Source organism: Urocitellus parryii, chromosome 5 (assembly GCF_045843805.1).
Source record: "Urocitellus parryii isolate mUroPar1 chromosome 5, mUroPar1.hap1, whole genome shotgun sequence".
Taxonomy (NCBI): Eukaryota; Metazoa; Chordata; class Mammalia; order Rodentia; family Sciuridae; genus Urocitellus; species Urocitellus parryii.
In genome coordinates, this window is record NC_135535.1 from 177,902,472 (window position 1) to 177,922,411 (window position 19,940).

The 19,940-nt window shown below is 39.6% G+C and overlaps 1 protein-coding gene across 5 annotated transcripts in view; it reads left to right on the top strand.

The window, feature by feature from the left end:
* Positions 1 to 19,940, top strand: part of Plce1 (phospholipase C epsilon 1) — a 288,120-nt gene that overhangs the window by 15,607 nt on the left and 252,573 nt on the right. For all 5 annotated transcript variants that reach the window (XM_026397323.2, XM_026397326.2, XM_026397325.2 and 2 more), the window contains exon 2: positions 17,244 to 18,805. In XM_026397323.2, the coding sequence (XP_026253108.2) occupies positions 17,609 to 18,805 (1,197 nt within the window). In that variant the 5' untranslated portion in view covers positions 17,244 to 17,608. The remainder of the gene's footprint in view (positions 1 to 17,243; positions 18,806 to 19,940) is intronic.

Genomic DNA, 19,940 nt, shown 5'->3' on the forward strand with positions numbered 1-19,940 from the left:
TGACAGGGAATTGCTGTGCTCAACCTCGGCAGGACTTCTTAGTGCCATTAAGCTGAAGGAGCAGAAGTTATAGGGAGGAAGGGAATTGTGAGTTTACTTGGATGGGAACTTCTGGCTCTCTCCCCATGTCCATACCAAAGCTGAAGGGGTAGATTGATCAGGAGAGAGGTGGGTTGGGTTTAAGAACATTTTCTTTCTACAAATATCCACATAAATACCCAAATTCTCATTTGAAAGCTCCCAAGAACATAACCCCTTGTGAGTAGCTGGTATACTAGTTCCTTTTTCTTTAGTGCATGGAATTGAGGCAGCTCCAGTGTAAGGGCCCCTGGGAAAGAAAACGAAGGGAAACTTCTTCTGTACTTGCTTTATCTCAACTTGATGACGTGCTCTCTGTCTTTGTCTCTGTTTTCCTGCCTTCCTGTTTGAATCATATCATGTCTTTCAAGTAAACTGGGGACATCAGTATTTTATGTGAACCACCAGGGCTCCAATTTCCCTCTTCTTCATTTCTGCTGCCTTCTCTTGGAACTAATCTGCAGGGAGTCCAGCTGGTTTTCCCTTCACCTGGCAAGAGCTCTGCCAGGCTGTGGAGAAAGTCACACTATCCAGAGGCTGCCTAGGCTCAGCTTCCCCAGCAATTTGGAGTCATTGACATAACCAGTGTTCTCACGTGTGAGACAGGTTTGGCTGGGACTCTCTTTCCGCCATGCTATTCCTCTTCAGCCCCCTACATCTGGATCTTCCCTATCCAAGTCCTCCCTGATTGCACGCAGCTCAGCGAAGTCACACTTCACTTTTTAGTTTCCGGGTTCTATTCCAGCCAAGCTAGACTCACCCTCTGGGCTGCTGGATGAAGCTTATGGTCCCACAGCCTCTACCTGTGTGTGTCTAAAGTAGCCTGCAGGAGAGTGGCTGCTGCCTGCTTCTCAGGGTGCATCTCCCAGACCCTTGTGCTACCCTGCCTCCACCTCATAGCCTCCATGACTCCAGCAGGAAATGTCCAGTGCCTTTCATTACTTGGCGCTCCCTGAACACCATGTGTGGACTTTCCATCCCGTGCTACTCGCTCTTCCCCATCCTGTTACTTGAAATTTAGTTGAGGCATCAGTCACTCTAGAAAGCCTAGACAGATTCACCTCATGAAGTTGGAGTTCCCAGTTTAGTGTCTGTCTCTTCCACTCCACTGTGACAGCCTCTGTCATGTCTCTCTTTTTAGGACTGAGCCTGGGACCTGGAAAATACCAGGTACTCACCTTGTGCTTTTGAACCCAGCTAACCTAGAGCAGGGGGCAGGCACCTTTGTGGTTCTTCCCCGAGGTTTGCCCTCCTGGAAGATCCCTAACTTTGTAAGCACCATCTTGTCACCTGAGCCCTTGCATGAGAAAACTCCCCAAGAGGCCTCACCTTGCAGTAATGGGTTGTATGCTGTTCCGATGACTGGCAGGGTGGAGCACCTTCATTCTGGATTTTAAACAGTGGTCAGTCTAGAGGAGTGGAGAAGTGAGGAGAGGGCGTACCACTGTGCCAAGGTCACAGCAGAGGGCCTTGAGGTGTGAGGGGGTTGTGAACTGCCCTTCCCTCCTAAGTACAGTGACCCCACCACATATTTGGCCTGTTTCCTTTTACAATGCACCATCACATACCCGATCTCATTTGCTCTCTCCTACAAATCACCTTGTGAGGTAGAAAGGACTGATTATACCGAGTGCAAGAACCGAGGCTGATTCATTCATTTGTTTATTCTACAGAGATTTATTGAGTTCTTAACTAGGTTTCAGGTGCCTTGAAAACAGAGTACAAAACCAGCACATACCCAGCTCTCAGGAAATTCTGGTTCTGATCAGTAGAGACAAATAAGTAATCAGGGTACAAACACAGGGTCAGTATAATTTCCAGTCATGACATGTGCGAGGAAGACAAACCAGCAGAGGACTGTAACAGGAGGTCATGGGTGGCTGGGAAGAGGAGCTGCTTCCAAGCCGGTGAAGCCTCTCTGAGAAGATGGCATTTGAACTCAAATCAGAAAGGTGAGACAGAGTGGCCCAGGTGATGCTCCGCATGTTCTGGGCTGTTCTCTTGCCTCTTTACCATGTTCATGGACATCTGTGAGCTACGTCGGAGACAAGACGTTGATTTATTTATTTAACTCTCTGTGCAATGCCTTGGGAACTCTTACCAAGGATGGCCTCTGTCCCTTCAGCTCGAGTATGTATAAACAGCCCCCAAATGGAAGAGGATTCACCCAGTGACCAACTTGGCTTCACCTCTTGTCTTACGGTAATCCATTTCTCAGGGGATACTTGAGGATTAAATTTTACCCCTTTCTGGGTCAGCTGAGGGACCATCAGCCACACCTTCCTCAAGGCAACTAAAAAGTTAGTTCATATTTTAAGAATCCTGGGGAAATATGCACAACTTAAAAGGTAATGTTTTAACCATTCAAAAGTGTACAGTCAGTGGCATTAAGTACATTCACATCGTCTGGCAGCCATCACTGCCGTTCATCTCCCTAATCCTTCATCACCCTGTATGACAACTTTGTACCCATTAAACAGTAGCTCCATGGCATTTTTTTCCCCAAAGCTCTAAAGGAATCATTGTAATGAGGAACAGATGCCATTTTACCAATTCCTCTTCCCTGATGGGTGGAGCCTTGCTGTGCTGAGGGCAATATCTCAGGGTAATCTGGAGACCTGTAGCCAGAACCAGCTGGTGGTGATGGTGATGGGGTGGGGGAGAATATGTGCCTGTTAAAAATGTGCTTCTCCCTTCCCTGTCCTGAGTCAGAATCTCTGGGGTTCCACCCAAGCAAGGGTAACCTTACCAAGTCCCCTATAGGATTCTGCTGCTGATGTAAATGAGAGGATGACTGGTTTTAGCCTCATGGGAAGAACATAAGAGGAGGTGATGAGCCAGGTGATGAGGTAGTAGCTCACAGGAAAGGGTGAAGTAATTCACAGAAAAGGCCTGCTGTGGGGAGGCAGCTGCCTGGATTTGAATTTCTATTTTAGCCTCAGCAGTGGTTAATTGCTTAAGCTCTCTAAACCTCAGCTTTCTTATCTCCAGTTTGGATATTGTGATACTGGTATGTTGCTGTGAAGATTGTAGAAGATCACGAGATGCTCAGTGTGATGCCTCCTAAGAAGTAAGACACAGGTCTTGGCTGAGTATCCAGGCAGTGGGCTGATGCCTGAGACTGCTGTGCACACTGGATTAGGATTTCTGGAGGTGTGAATAGGTAGAGTGAATCAAACTGGACTATTTCCAAACTGCTTTGCCTTCAGCTGTCACCCCATCACAGGAAAGCAACCTAGGTTATTAGTCTAGAAAAAATATATAAGTCTGTACTAATTGAGAGAGTAGAATGCCTTTCTTGAAAAATCTTTTAGCAATGGATTTAAAGGAAGTTCCTGAAAGTAATAGTTAAGTGATTAATAGTAGTGCATGTACTGCTTAGCTATAGGAAATAATAAAGAAATGAGGCTCTGGTAGCTGGGCCTGATGTCTCATATCTGTAATCCCAGCACCTCAGGAGGCTGAGGCAGGAGGATCGTGAGTTCAAAGCCAGCCTCAGCAAAAGTGAGGCACTAGGCAACTCAGTGAGACCCTGTCTTAAATAAAATACAAAATAGGGCTGGGGATGTGGCTCAGTGGTTCAATCCCCAGTACTTCCTCCGCACCCCCCCAAAAAAGGAAAAGAAAATGAGGCTCTGGTGACTTCCTGGACATTTACCACCACCCAATTGGGGAACAAGGGAAGTCAGGATTGTCTAAGAATTTTCTTGATGTTTGAGAAAGTAGTTTGAAAGAGAAGCTCATAGATACTGGTCAAGAAAGCTTCTGATGGAATGTGGCTGAGCAGAAAAGAAGGTAGAAGGGTGATGAAAGGACAAGGAAAGTGGTCAAAGCACCAGGCACAGGGAATGGGGTCTGGGCCACCTTGAGTGAAATGGGTGTCAGATTGGTGATAGGAGTGACTAGTTATCATATGAGCCTCAAACCTGGCTCTACTCAGCCTAAGTATGAAATACCATCCAAACTTAAATATCAACTAGACCCATCAGTAGTTTTATGGAACAATGAGTTTTATACTCATTGCTTAGCACTGGGTCAGGCACATAGCAGGTGTTTGAAAAATATGTGTGATCTGGGTGAAGTGGCACACACCTGGAATCCCAGTTACTCAGGAGGCTTAGGTGGGAGGACCCCTTGAGCCCAGGAGTTTGAGTTTGAGACCATCATGGACCACAGAGCAAGAGCCCCATCTAAAAAAAAAAAAGAAATTAATTTGTAGTACGGATGAATGAATGAATCATGCCCTTGGGCTAACCTGCCCTTGGAAGAGAGATTGCACAATCTGGAAGTTGTACCTCTAAAGATAAAGCAATGTTTAGAAGCATATAAAACAGGTGAGATTTTGCAATATTTTAGGGAGGCAGGACTGTATGGTTTTCTATGATCTTCTCCTTTTAAAAATAATATTTAGAACTTTAGGAATGAGAATTGTTGATGTTTATATAGATTTCATCATGTCCAAAAGTTATTTTTTAGAGAACATGATATTATCCTGTATTATTATATTTAGACATTATACTATAATTACATTGCCTAGAGAAGCAGTTCAAAACAATATATAGTTTAATTCTATAAAAGGTATATGTTCATGGGGAAAACACTGGAAGGAAGCTATAACAAAATGAGGATTACTGATGGATCAGTAGTCCTATCAGCCTTTCCCCCCCTCAAATTTTCTACAGTTAATTTGTATTACTTTTATAATTTCTATGCATTTTTTTTGTTAAAAAGTTAGCATAGAATATGGTATAACACCTTTGCCAAAGTTTGCCCTTTTTAAAAAAATCCCTGGCACTCATAAATTGCAACTGATATTTGAAATAATGACATAATAGTACATAGACACACACACACACAGGAGAAGGAGAAGGAGGAGAAGGAGAAGGAGAAGGAGAAGAGAAGGAGACTCCTTAGAGTGTAGTCCTCCCTGTGTCACATGACACCATTGATTTGCTGAAGATCCCCCATCATCCAGGGCCTGGGATTTCCACTCCATGGCCTCTTCCCCACATCTGCATATCCCTCTGGCTCCTCTGGCACCCCCACTCCATCACTGTCAAGAGCCTCAGAAATGGCCTGAAGGACAGGTCGTGCAGTCAGAGAAACCGGTTGGCTTCACACCGTGGACTCCACAAACAGCTGTGTATGTTTTACTTGGGGTTACACCATTTTGAAAATGACCAAAAGTGCCAAGGTATTGGCCTGCAGATGAAAAAAAAAAATAGAAAAACCAAAGCAAAATAAAACCCCAAAGCTTGTTTGCTTTCCTTTTTTTCTCCTCCAGTTAGGTAAGAAGTATGGAGAATAGTGCTTCTTCCCTTTGGATGATGCCTTCTCAGTGGTCAATCAGAGGCACAGCTAAAATGAACTGTGAGTTTTAACGAGGAGTTCTATTTGCATTTTTAACTAGACCCAAAACAAGCCCTTAGAATGACATCAACTGTTTGAGTCAGCTGTTGGCTTGGGCCTCCACCCAATTTGAGGTCATTGGTGGGCATCCATGAGGAGCAGGAATGATTTTTTAAGCTTGTTGACTGAAGGGCCTCTAAAGGCTTTTATTGGTGCTGGTGTTCAATATGATATGGGTATAAAAGTGAAAATGGCTAGAAACGGCCATCTGATCCGTTAAGACTGCCTATTAGAATGCTTTCCATCTGCTCGGGCTTTGTTGGAGGAACCTCCATGAGACTGGAGCGTTATTTAATCTGGAAAATGTTTTACTTGGTGCAATGATGAAATGTAGGCTAGATATCAGCAGTGGGGGACCGACATTGGAGGTGCAGGAAAAACAGCCATGAAGAAAAGAGCTCACAGAAGCTGAATCATATCTTCTTCTGATTAAATCAGTATTGTTTTACTGAGTAACTGTAAAGTGAGAATGTGTTAGGTGAGTAGCGTGGTTCTAGTGTATTTATCTCATCGGGATGAGTTTTCATCACATGCATTTTTAATTCTTTGGAAAGACACTTAAAATTAATTGAGGGATGACTTGTAGAGTACCAGTTTGAGAAAACTAGTCAATGTTGCCTGTCGATTAATTAAAATTTTCTTATAGCATGAGCTGTGGCTGCCCTAGCTAAATGGTGACACTTGGCTGCTTGTGGGAGCTTGTGACATTTTGAATGCATGGCCACATAATGCAATGCTTTCCGAGAAGCCACTTGGGGTCCTTCCCACTTTTCTCTTTCCCTTCACTGACAGACTTTTACAATGTGCTGCCTTGATACTTCAGTACCTCTCCAGGGTGGTTCTGCTGCCTCTGATGAGCTTGTGTCTAGCAAGGCAGAGTATTTCCCAGAGCCAAGCTAGCTTGAGCAGGACTGTCCTATAGCTTTATGACATGGTGGAGATGTTCTGTCCATCTGGGCCATCCCACACAGCCGTCACTAGCCACACATGACTCTTGAATCCTTGAAACGTTGTCTAGAGCAACTGAGGAACTGAATTTTAAAATTCTACTTAGTTTTCATTAACTTAAGTTTACATTTAAGTTAAATTTAAATAGCCACACATGGCTAGTGGCTAATTGCAGCCCACTGTTCTAGCATTTCATACAAATGGAATCATTCAGTGTCCGGCTTCTTTCACTCAACGTTAAGATTTTAGAGATTCATTCTTGGTTATTACATAATCAGGAGATCATCACTTTTATTGCTGAGTAGTATTCTATTTTGTGAATATATCACAAGTTGTTTTTTCATCTGTTGATAGACTTTTGGATTGTTTCCAGTTAGGGGCTATTATGATTAAAGTTACTATAAACATTTGTGTATAGATTTATTGGTAGATATATGTTTGATTTTTCTTCTGTGAGTGGAGTTTTTGGATCATATTGTAAGTGTATGTTTAACTTTTTAAGAAATTGCCATAGGGTTTCCCAGAGTGGCAGCACCTCCTTATATCCCCAACAGCAGTGTCCTAGTTATTCCACACCCTCACGGACTTGGTCATTAGCCATTCTGGTGAGTGTGAAGTGCTCTCTCATTGTGATCTTAATGGTATCACCTTGATAACTAATGATGTTGAACATCTTTTCATATGCTTCTAGGCCATTTGTATTTCTTCTTTTATAAAATGCTTATTCAACCTTTTGCCCTTTATTACAAACAGAGTTGTTTTTGTCTTATTATTGAATTGTAGGACTTCTTTATATGTTCTGGATGCAAACTCTTTGTTAGATATTTGTATTACAAGTACTTTCTACTACATGGTTTGCCATTTGAAGAGCAGATGTTTAAAATTTTGATTATAAAAAAAAAGAAAATTTTGATTATGTCCATTTTGTTTTTCTTTCTTATCGTTATTTCTTTTTTTCTTTTAAGGTTACTGCTTTTGGTCCTAAGAATTTTTTTTTTTTTTGGTATCTCAAGGTCATAGACATTTTTCCTAGAAGTTTTTGTAGTTTTAGAGTTTATGTTTGGACCTATAATCCATTATGAATTAATTTTTGTTTATGATGTGTTACAGGGTTTGATGTTCATTTTTTAAAAAATATTTATTTAGTTATAGATGAACACACAATATCTTTATTTATTTTCATGTGGGCTGAGGGTTGAACCCAGTGCCTCACACATGAGAGGCAAGTGCTTTACCATTGAGCTACAGCTACAGCCCCTCATTATTCTTCTATTTGGATCCACCATCATTTATTGATTTTCCTTTCCCTAAGAATTATCTTTGCCTTAAGGAATTTAACTTTATTGAAAAACCAATTGGCTGTTTATGCATAGGTCTTTTTCTAAGTTCTAGTCTGTTCCCCTGAAGTATTTTCCATCTCTATGCCAATACCACACTATCAAGATTATTTACTGTAGCTTTGTTGTAGCTTTGAAATTAGGTTGGATACTTTATGTCCTTTACATTTTCCATGAATTTACAAGGTTGTTTCAATATTCAAAAATTAGTGAAGTTCACCATGTTAATTTACCAAAGGAGAAAAAAAAAACAACCTTATAGTTTGTCAATAACTGTGGAAAAAAATCTTAGGTAGTAAAATTTTTTAGCAAACTGGGAACACAAGAGAGCTTACCAATGTAATAAATGACATTTAGGATATATGTAGATAAAATGTTAAATTGTGATGTATTGATATTAAGATTAAGAACAAACGCTCTTGATATTTAGCTTCATAATTGGAAATCCTAGCCAGTGCAGTAAGGCAAGAAAGAGAAAAGATACATTTGGAAAGAAAGAAGTAAAACATTATTTGAAGATGACATGTTTGTTTATGTAGAAAATTCTGAGTCACCAAAATTTGAATTTGCCAAAGTATAAGTTATAATGTCTACACAAAATAATCAATTATATTTGTGGTGTACTATCATCAAACAACTGCAAATGAAATTAAAAATAATTCCATTTACTGGGCTAGAGGTATAGCTCAGTAGTTGAGCACTTGCCAACATATACAAGGTCCCAGATTCAATCCCCAGTGCTGGGAAAAAAAAAAATTCCAGTTATAGTACCATTACTAACATAAAATACTTAGGAACAGATTTCACAAAAGATGTGCAAGACCTCTATACAGATAAATGCAAAACATTGCTTAGATAAATTAAAAATGTATGTACTTGTGTATTCATATATAAATATATACATTATGCACATATATTTTTCTACACATAGGCAAATTGGTATAGAGAGAAACAGAAGGAAAGAGTGAATAAACAGAGAGCACACTAGCATTGGCTAGCTATATATGGATTAGAAGCCTCAATGTAGTTAAGATGTTGTTTCTTCCTAAATTGAGATAGATATTTGTTATATATTTGTGTGTGTGTGTGTGTGTGTGTGTGTGTGTGTGGTGCTGGGGATTGAACCCAGGGCCTTGTGCATGCAAGGCAAGCACTCTACCAATCAGAATCCTGCAGGCTTGCTTATTTATTTATTTATTTATTTATTTTTGAGAATTGTTATTCCTTTTTTTTTCTTTTTTTTTTAAATACCCTTATTTAATTTTTTTTAAAGAGAGAGTGAGAGAGGAGAGAGAGAGATAGAGAGAAAGAATTTTTTTTAATATTTATTTTTTAGTTCTCGGCAGACACAACATCTTTGTTGGTATGTGGTGCTGAGGATCGAACCCGGACCGCACGCATGCCAGGCGAGCGCGCTACCGCTTGAGCCACATCCCCAGCCCCCTTATTTAATTTTTTTATGTGGTGCTGAGGATCAAACCCAGGGCCTCACACATGCTAGGCGAGCACTCTACCACTGAGCCACCACCCCAGTCCTTAAGAATTGTTATTTCTGATGGTCAAAGCAATGATTTGAATTTACCACAGTAGTTAATGTGATGTGCTGTTACTTGCTAAGTAAAGGAACAATGTGATGAAAATAGTGTTTAGAGAAGATTTTTCTAAAAGTCAAATGGGATGGATTAAAATGGGAGGTAATTAGAGATTGGGAGACTGGAGGCCCTCAAGTGATCTAATGCACAAAGATTGGGCTCAGGTAACCATAGAAGAGAAGGAGAGAGTCAATAGATTCTTAGTGGAATGAATGTGCCAGGAATGAATGTAGGGTGCAGAGTGTGTCAAAGATGCCTGTTCAGCGGCTCTCAGCTAGGCAGAGGCCCTACCCAGTCACTAGTTGTGGTATGGAGTGCCGTGATCTGCTGCAGAGGCCGGAAGAGCACCAGGGAAACAAAGGAGAGCAGCTGGTGGTGACAGACAGGTGTTGGGGAAGGCTGCAGAAGGGAGCTGCCATTTAAGCTGGGTGATGGAGTCAGTCCCATGAGAGAGAAACAGTGGGAAGGGCAGTGCACAGAGGTATTGAGCGCTAGGCTGGTTTCATACATGGTAGAAAATCCAGCACAACTGGGTCAGAGACAAAGCTGTAACAGACAAGAATAGGACCAAATCATGGAGGGTTGAATACCATCTAAAATCTGCCACCTGCTTCTCTCTCCCTTTTCATCTTGTCAAAGGCCCATCAATGACATGCCTGTGTGTGTACACATGTAACTCCAAAATTCCTTGACATTATTATACTACAGTGAAAGGAGAGGGCATCCTGTGAGCATCACACCACGGTCTTCCCCACGTCCACCCTTGGCTTAAAGTTTCATCCTACTACTGTCTGTGACCCGTATTTCTGGGAGAGATGGGTAATTTGCAAACAGATTAGAGATCATGTTTATAGGAAGGATTTCCTTTCCCTGTGAGTTTTACAATTGAGAGTTAGCTAGGTATGGACAAACTCTGTGACCCTCCATTTTACTCTATTAGCAGTGTATTAGTTGAAGTATATTGGTGTATCTTTCTTAGCTGCCTATCAACCAACTCCTGACGTCCAGGACACACAGGATGTCAAGATAAGGGCGTCTCTGGTTTTCTACGTCTGAGGTCCAGCATTCCAGACTCTGAAACTTTTCTAATAAAGGGAGTTGAAGTTGTGAAGGGTTAAACCTTTGTGGTCTTGGAAAAGAACCCAGATGAGTACACCAGTGCCTTTGGGGAATGTTTAAAAAGCTTTATTTCCTGTGAGTTATGGAATTTCCATCATAATAGTTCAGAGAAAGGAGGTCAGGAGGGAGTGGAGCAGCAGATATTTGGAAGAAGAAAAAGTGAAGGTTGACTAGAGTCATGTAGTATGTGTGTGTGGGTGTGTGCACACTTATGCCTGGGCCACCATGTGCATGTGACAAGGGGAAAGGGAGGCAAGGATTGTGAAGGCAAAATATTTTCTTTAATCTCTTTTCAGAGTGTGCCTTGAGGAAGATAATGTAAGTAAATGACTGTCCCATGGTCAGTTGTCTATCATACGCGGACACTTGGAGGGACTCCATAAAACTCTTAAGGATACAAATAGGACTATTAAATTCCATTACCAGCTTTCACAATTACCTTGCATTTCTTTCCATGGCAGTGAAATTACTGAGCAAATTCTATGTTGATGGAAAGACATGTTTGTTCTCCTGAAAAAAATTCAGATGAATTTATGATTCTGCCTTGGGTTTTCCTCCTTCTTCATCTTTTGTGACACTGTTCCCTCTACTCAAAGATTCTTTTCCTCTCCATGGATGCAGCTAATTTCTACCTCTCTGTAAAGTCTCAGCTCAAATCCAGAGCTGCGTTATCTTCTGAACTCTAGAATATAATAGATACTTAATAAATGATTGACAGTTCTTGGTAAATTTTATTTTTGTTATTGTTGTTAAGCCCTACCTCCTTCCAATACCTACAATAAGAAAAATGTTTGTCTTTCACATTTTTCTTAAGTATTATTTTTGATACATAGTATTCCAATTGACTTAGGTGAGCAAAATTGGAAACATCCTAATAATTAGTGAGCACAACTCTTTCCACTACAGGAATTCTTCATTAGTCCTTGTTATATCCCATGTCTGTATTCTTGTACACTGTCAGCTTCACAAATAAATGGGATTGATTATAGTATTTACTTTTATCAGGAAGAGATTTGGATGTGAGTAACAAAAAACCTAAAATAGTGGTGGCTTAAATAAGATAGAATTTTATTTTTCCCTCCCCCAATCCAGGAAATAGCTACCCAGGCTTTTGTTTTTCTTCTATGCTATATAAGACATTTGTTCTCATATTCACCTCATGGCCTAAGATTGCTGCTCCATCTCTAGCCATCATGCCCCCCCCCCTTTTTTTCTAACTAGAATAAACAAGAAAGAGGGAGAGGAGAAGGGCACACCCTCTCTCTTCAAGGATATTTTCCAGAAGTTGTAAAACACTATTGCTTATATCTCATTAGCTAAAACTTAGTCACTGGGCCACATCTACCTGTAAGACAGGCTAATAAGGAATAGTCATGTGCCTGGCTAAAGTTCTGAGGTTCCATTCCTGGGGAAAATAATAACAGATTTTGGGAGACAATTAGGAGTCTCCATCACTCTACTGATACTGTTATTGTAAAGATTAAATGAGATAGTATGTACACTATAGTTAGAATATACCTGATACATGGTATATGCTCAATAAGTATCAGACATTATTTTTATAATTAACCTTGATAGTCATCCATCCATTCACTTTATTAATGTGTCCATTAATAAATTGAGTGCCCCCAATGCTGAATATTATGTTTCAATTTAAATGCCTCTATCAACAAGTAAAAGAAAACCATCCTCTAACTCAGCTCACCCTTTCTTGAACAGCTCTAAATATTTGGGAATTTTTTTATTAGACAAGCCTAAGCTTCCTCCCTAATAATTCATGTGTCTTGGCCCTTATCTTACCTTTTGGGAAAAAAAAAAACTATGAAGTAAGCCCATTCCCTCATCTGGATTTTTCGAATAGATGAAGGCTGCTATCAAGCCTCCCACTTCTTTTCCTTGTTTTAAACAGGCATTTTGTTATCTCATTATTTATCTGGCACAAGGGCTGCCTAAGAGGGAGTAGCCCTTCTGTAAAGGACTAAGTGATAAATATCTTTGGCTTTGTGGACCACATGATCTCTGTCACAACTTCTCAACTCTATCGTTATCATGCAAAACCAGCCAGAAATATGACATTAATGAATAGATGTGGCTGTGTTCCAATAAATTTTTATATACAAAAATTGAAGTGGCAAGCCAGCTTTGGGCTTAGGCTATAGTTTGCCAGCCCTTGATTTAGCTCATGAGAATCCATCAACAGCATTATCCTCGTGTGGTATTTCTCCTGAAGTTGAAAGCTTCCTGTATGTTACTCTTAATTTTTCTTATGCCTTTTATTTCTTTTTCTTACCTTACTGCTTTGTCTAGGATTTCTAGCATCTCCTGAATGTTCATAGCTCTAGCTCTACTTTATGGTCTTTCATTTCCCTAGTCATTAATATATATATATGATATATGAATATATATACATATATATATGTGTATGTCATACATATATATATATAAAATTTGAGTAGACTTGGGGAGAGAAGGATGTGTATCTGGCAACAATAAATTCAACACCACATCACTGACACAGCAGAGCTGCTGAACCTTGGTTGTTGTCTCTCATGAAGACATTTACAAGGCATAGAATAACAAACATTTCCCCTGAATTGGTAGTTCTCAAAGTATTTCTTTCACAACCTTATGGAATAGATGATTTCATTTCTATTTTATGGGAGAGGAAATCAAACCCAAAAGTGGTTAAAAGATTTTCCAGAGGTGCCAGACCCTATGTCTGGATGTTTGATAGTTCACATTGCTTTTCCATGGAAAGTATGCCCCCTGTCTTCATCTTGCTAACTCTGACTTATCTTTAAAAACTCATCTCAATCATCAACTTCTCCAGGAAATCCACTCTAGAAACCATTCCCACCTTATCTCCTCTGATGGGTGCTCTTCCTCTGTGTTAATGCAGATCATAACCCTGTTTGTACTGTACATTGTCTGGTGATTTATTAGGTTGTAAGGAAAACAAAGGTCAGATTTGTGACTTATTTGACTTTGTACTCAGCAAATATTTGTTGAATAAAGGAATGGGCTGAGACGGAGCCAAGTCTAGTGCTCCAGGGAATCAGCTCTCTGTGATGTTGCTCATTCCTGAATACAGCTGGAGGTGAAACAAAGATCATTGCTTCAGCAGACTGGGTATAATCCTCAGCCTTCCAGAGACAAACACAAATAAAATTTCGATGTGGGGAAAGGAGTGTGTGCACTGGTAATGGTAAATTCAGCATCATGTTACTGATATAACAGAGCTGCTGAACCTTGGTTGTCTCTTGTGATGACATCTGTGAGGCTTCATAGACACTTCCCCATGACCTTGAGCCTTTACATACATCAGAACCAAACCCATGGGGTTTCAGGCTAAATAGAAGAGAAAGCAGTTTGGTCCATGATGAACAAAAGAACTTCTGGAGTCAAGCATCTTGGGTTTGAGTTCTGTCTCCAATATTTTCCAGCCAAAGATCCAGGATAATTTTTGGCAATTGACTTAACTTACCTATGCTTTCATTTATAATCTTCCAATGTGGATAACAGAACTTTATCTGTATTTGCTATCTATTGCTGTGTAACAAATTACCCCAAATTTATGGCTTAAAACAATATACATTTATTATCTCACAGTTTCTGGGCTCAAGAATTTGAGAATGGCTTGTGTGGCTAAATGTCTCTCATGAGATTACAGTCAAGACGTAGGTGGTGCCTACAATCATCTGAAGCCATGGCTGAGCCTGGGGAAGCCACTTCCAAGATGGCACACTCAGATGGCTGTTGGAGGGAGTCCTCAGTCCTTGGCAGTCATTTGTCCTGAGAACAAGTGGGAGAAGGAGAGAAAGAGCAAGGAGGAAATCCCAATGTTTTTTATGATGTCAGTCTCGAACCTACACTCATCACTTCCACCACATTCTGTTATGTTAGAAGGAAGTTAGGAGGCACAACCCACATTCAAAGGAAAGGGAATTGGCCTCCACCTTTTGAAAATAAAAGTATCAAAGAATTTATGAACATATTTAAAGACTGTCACACTATCTTATAGGATTGAGTGAGACTTACATGAGATAATAATCATGTATTTTAAGCCTCTCATACCTTGAATTGCTTACCTCTTGGGTGAGAAAGGACAGATCTACTGTCAATGTGAAGGTTTGGGTCTGAAAAGGTGTCCTTTAAAAAATACAGCAAAGATATTAAACCCAAGTTAGCATGATAAGTCCTTCAAGTTATCTGTACCATTCTTTTTTTTTTTTTTTTTTTTTTTTTTTTTTTTGATGTGCTGGGGATTGAACCCAGGGCCTTGTGCACCCAAGCATGCGAGGCAAGCACTCTACCAACTGAGCTATATCCCCAGCCAATCTGTACCATTCTTGACATGCAAAATTGTTTATGATGCACTTTAAATTTTAAAAAGCACCTACAGAACAACATGTACAACACAAACTGGTATTTGTGCAGTTTTATACCTACATCTTTGCACATTGATGCACGGGAGTGTTCTGTAAGGAGGGCCCTTGGAATATTAACAATGGTCATCTCTCAATGGTGGGATTAGTGTTTTTAAAACATTTCCCTGTGTCATTTTCTACATTGTTTGAATTTTTTTTTTACACTGAGCATATACCTACAAAATTAAAAAAAGAGGCATTTTCCAAAGAAAAGCAAAAAGAAACCAAGTTGGAAGTAAGATGCAAAAGGTGGGAAGGGCTAGGGTGTTGAGCTAGGATGTGCTGCTCTGTATGGCTGTATTTTACCCTGTGAAGAAGGTGATTGCTAGGGTGTGGTCAGCTCCTTTAGGGTAGATGTGAAGACTGGTGTATGCTGAGAGCAGGCGAGAGACTGTGTGAGGGGACATGTGAGTAATAAAATAAGGGGAAGTTGATAACTTTTTGGGAAAAGGGAATATGGGAAAACAAGGAGAAGAAGGACATCTGTGTGGTGAAGAGCAAAGGCAAAGCAAGCTGGCACTGACCACAGAGTCTGACTGATGATGCCTTGGGAGAGAGCTGTACCTACTTGTGATGGGCACCTTCTGGTTCCAGAGTGCCTTGTATGTCCTTTATAATTGCACCTCCTCAGATGAATGGAAATTGTTTCATCTTCCCTCTATTAGTAGAGTTGCTAGCAGGTACTAGCTCTCCAGCCCATAGCACAGGACCCAGCATGGAGAAGGGGTCCAGTGATGTATTGGGAAAATGAAGATGGGATAAACTAGTTTTTGAATAATACCTTTCAAAATCAAAGGTTTTTAAAATGTCTGTTGATATTCAGGTGAATTGTTTTTTGATATTCAGGTGAATAGTTTCTTATTCAAAAGAAACAGGAGTTTAAATGTTTATATTTGAGGAAGGGGCTGGAAATACTGCCTAAAGTTGCTTTTTGAAATATGTAAATCTACCTTTAGTTTCCCATTTGTCTCATCTCATCTGTTCTTTGTTCACTTTTCCTTCTTTTTCTGACCTTTAAAATGAATAGAAATTTCTTATGATACTAATTTTTTTCTCATTACCTGTGTCTTTTTAAAAAGTGGTTGCTTTACAATTTAGAATATGTGTCTTCAAACTTATCACAGCCTAACTTTAATTAACAGTATAATGATTCACGTAGAGAATAACATTGTCACAGTCTAGCCCCATTTCCCCACTCTTGACCTTTGTGTGTTTGGTTATATATTTTACTTCTATATTTGTTATAAACTCCACAATGCATTGTTTTAAATGGTCAATAATCTTGTTACTATCACAATTATCTTGTTTAAAAAATGAGAAAAAAATGTATTTACCCACATGCTTAGCATTTTAGACTCTTTATTACTTTACGTGTAGGCAGATTTCTATCTGGCATTTTCCTTCTGCCTAAAGGACTGTCTTTGACCATATATATATATACACATACATATACATATACATACATACATACATATATATATGTTTTGGGGGTTGTAGATGGACACAATTACCTTCATCTTTTTATTTATTTTTTTTAATATGGCGCTGAGAATTGAACCCAGTGTCCCACACATGCCAGGCAAGCGCTCTACCAGTGAGCCACAACCCCAGTTCCTGTCTTTGTCATTTCTTATAGTGAAGGTCTACTAGCGATGAATTCTTTCAGCTTTGTATGTCTGCAAAAGTTTTTATTCATTTTCATTTGCAGAACACATTTTTTGCTGAGTATAGAATTCTCCATTTACAATGTTTCTTTTTTTTTGTTTCAAATTCAGTACTTTTAAAGATTTGCTCCACTTCCCTCTGGGTTGCATTGTTTCTGATGACATGTCTGCTGTCATTCTTATTTTTTGTTTCTCTTTATTTATTTCCTTGACCTTCCTGAAGTTTGAACTCTTTCTCTTCTTCTCAGGTACACTGTTGGGTTCTGCCTGAGTTTCTTTTCCTGCCCTATGGCTTGGACACTCTCCAAGTAATAAATTCGAGCCTTTATAGGGCTTACATCATTTTTTTTCTTCTTTCAGAGATCACTGTTCTGTTTTGCCTGTCCAATGTCTGAAAACCATTGTTCTTTGCCTCACCCTCATCAATTTGTTTAGTTATCAAAGGCGAGATAATAAATTTGGTTCTTATTACTCCATTTTGGCTGGAAGCAGAAGTTCTGAAATGTTTAAACACCCCACCCCCCAATTTTTTTCTTTTAAACATTTTCTTTTGATTACAAAACTTCTTAATCAAAATTGGACTATATTTTGTATTAATGTAGAATGATGAGCTCAGTTTTGAAAACATGCTCAGTGCCACAATGTTTGATGTTATCTCTTTTCTTACAGGAAACATTCAAGCTGAATTTTTAAATCTGCAAGTTAATGATGGACCAGAAATTGCAGAATGTAATCCTGAATGAAAGTCTTCAGATTTTTTAAATTTTTAAATTTTTTTTTTGCTCCACATAACAGAGAAAAGAAAATCTATCTCCATGTTAAAACTCTGATCTAGAATAAAATATTCATAATAGGAAATTAGAGCTGGGAAATTTTATTTGGCTTTTAATGTACTTAATTGAAAGGAGTCATCACGTTTCTCAGAAGCACTTGTTTAGATCTGAGATCGTTTTAACAATCAGTTGTTTTCTAGAAATCTTGACATGATCAGCAGGGAGGAGCAACAGCAGTAGCTGAAAACTGCATTGGTCAAGATGACTTCTGAAGAAATGGCAGCTTCTGTTCTTATCCCTGTGACTCAGAAAAAAGTGGTGTCTGCCCAGGTGGCCCTAGATGAAAATAATGAAAACTCTGACATCAGTATTCCAAAGGCACATACTGTCCGGCAAGCTGGGCAGACCTCTTATACCATCTCAAAACAGAGCAAACTTAAAGAAGAATCTTCTGGAAGCCACTTGCCTAATGTTCTCTCCATAGCAAGGGAGAAAATGCTTAGTGATGAGAACAGCAACGAAAAGTGCTGGGAGAAAAGCATGCCAGATTCTGTGAACAACCTTAACATTAGCTGCAACAACATTCTGCGAAACCATCAGCGTGGCCTGCCTCAGAGCCACTATTATGAAACGTGCAACTCTGTCACGGAGGAAGGCCTGTGTTTGGAAACTGGAATTCCTTCTCCACTGGAAAGAAAGGTGTTCCCTGGAATTAAACTGGAAATAGATACACCTCCCATGAGCATTAGTCCTCCAGGAAGTCACTCTGAGACCATCGAGACCCACGGAGCGCAGCCTGACAGCAACATGGCAGTATTTAATTTTCATTATGAAGTTGACAGAAGAATGTCAGAGGCTTTCCATACCCTATCAGAAAACTTAATTTTGGACGATTGTGGAAATTGCATTCCACTTCCTGCGGGGGAGCAAAAGCAAGATTACACAGCATATACTTGTAAACTGGTAAACTTGGCAAAAAACTGTGATAACAGGAATGGGCAGCTGCAGTGCGATCATTGGGACACCTTGAATCATAAATACCTTTGCTTTGAGGGCTCTGGCCAGAAGGATGATGTGATATGCTCTAGTGATAGCATTTGCAGGGGGGATTTCACTGAAAGTGCACCTACTAAGACTTTTTTGAGCCATTTTGAGGATTTCCCTGATAATTGTGAAGATACTGAAGAAGACTTTTTTAAAAGCAAAAAGGAACGGTCCACTTTGTTAGTCAGGAGATTTTGCAAAAATGACAGGGAAGTAAAGAAATCTGTGTACACGGGGACGAGAGCAATCATGAGAACCCTGCCTTCTGGCCACATTGGACTGGTTGCTTGGAATTACATTGATCAGAAAAGAAATGGCCTCTCACTGCCTTGTGGGAAAGTCATGGAACCTCTGCCCACAGTGGAGATAAGGCACAGTGGGGGCCGATGTCTGTCAGAAGACCTGTGGTCTCCGGTAAGAATTCAAGTTTATTTGACCATTTCTTTAAACTTGATCTTTTCAAAATCCAAATTTCCATTGTCTTAATTCATGAAAAATATTAAGTCTGTCAAATTACAATTTTTGGTGGGAGCATTTGTAGCTATTGGAAAATAGATACTCCAGTTGATAGCTATCAAGACTGAGTCAACTCTGTAACACTCTAAGTAAGCAACAAAACACAAGTTCATGTATCCACAGGAGTGGAGGAATTAGGGAGCTTCCTGGTAGTAGAAAAAGGCCTCCACCCACGGGCTGTCTTTGGAGATAAATGTCTGAGTCCCCTTCTATCATGTAATTCATTGTTGTTTTTAGGTTTCCAGATGTAAAGGAATTTAAATCTGGGTTTCTGTATTTTTCCAACCAATGGTCCCTGTCTCTTCCCTCTTAAATTTTTCTGCTGTGGTCTCAGACCTTTGACAAACTGATGAGACCTGTGGACTTAGAACACTGCTTTTAAATGCATCCAATGAAATAAAAAGCCTGTAATTATGTTGATCAGATTATAAATTTTTCAAAATTGTGATATGACAATTTAAGTGCTTCCTTATTAACACACTAAATAGTGATATCTAGAAATATGGTAACTACCATAATTTTAAAATAGTGATGAATGTAAGAAGGGAATGGTTTGCTTGGGACTTTCTCAATTTGAGTAGTATAAGCTCCATCCTGGGAAACCCCTCAGTCCTGAGCTAACTAGGGCTACAAGTCACCTAAATGTCAATATTTAGATTTGTTGCCTGTTTTCATAATTGAAGGAAATGCTCAATTTCCATTTGAGATTAATAAAGATTCATTTAAAAATTCTCATCCAAATCTCCAGGCTCTGATTTCTGTCCATAGTCTGTCACATCTGAAGACAGTACCATTTACCTTCTCACTTTTTTCTTATCCTGGCTAAATACTCTTGCTTCATTCACCAGTTCTCTGTATATAAATGAAATAATAATTTCTAGAACTTTCGTATTCCGGTTCTTCACAGTTCCTTTAAAATTTTGCCTGAGGACTAAATACCCAGTCTAGAAAAAACATCCCTTTTATTGAAATAACACTGGTATATTCGTACTTTGATCATCACCATCATCATCAATTATGGTAGCTGACATCT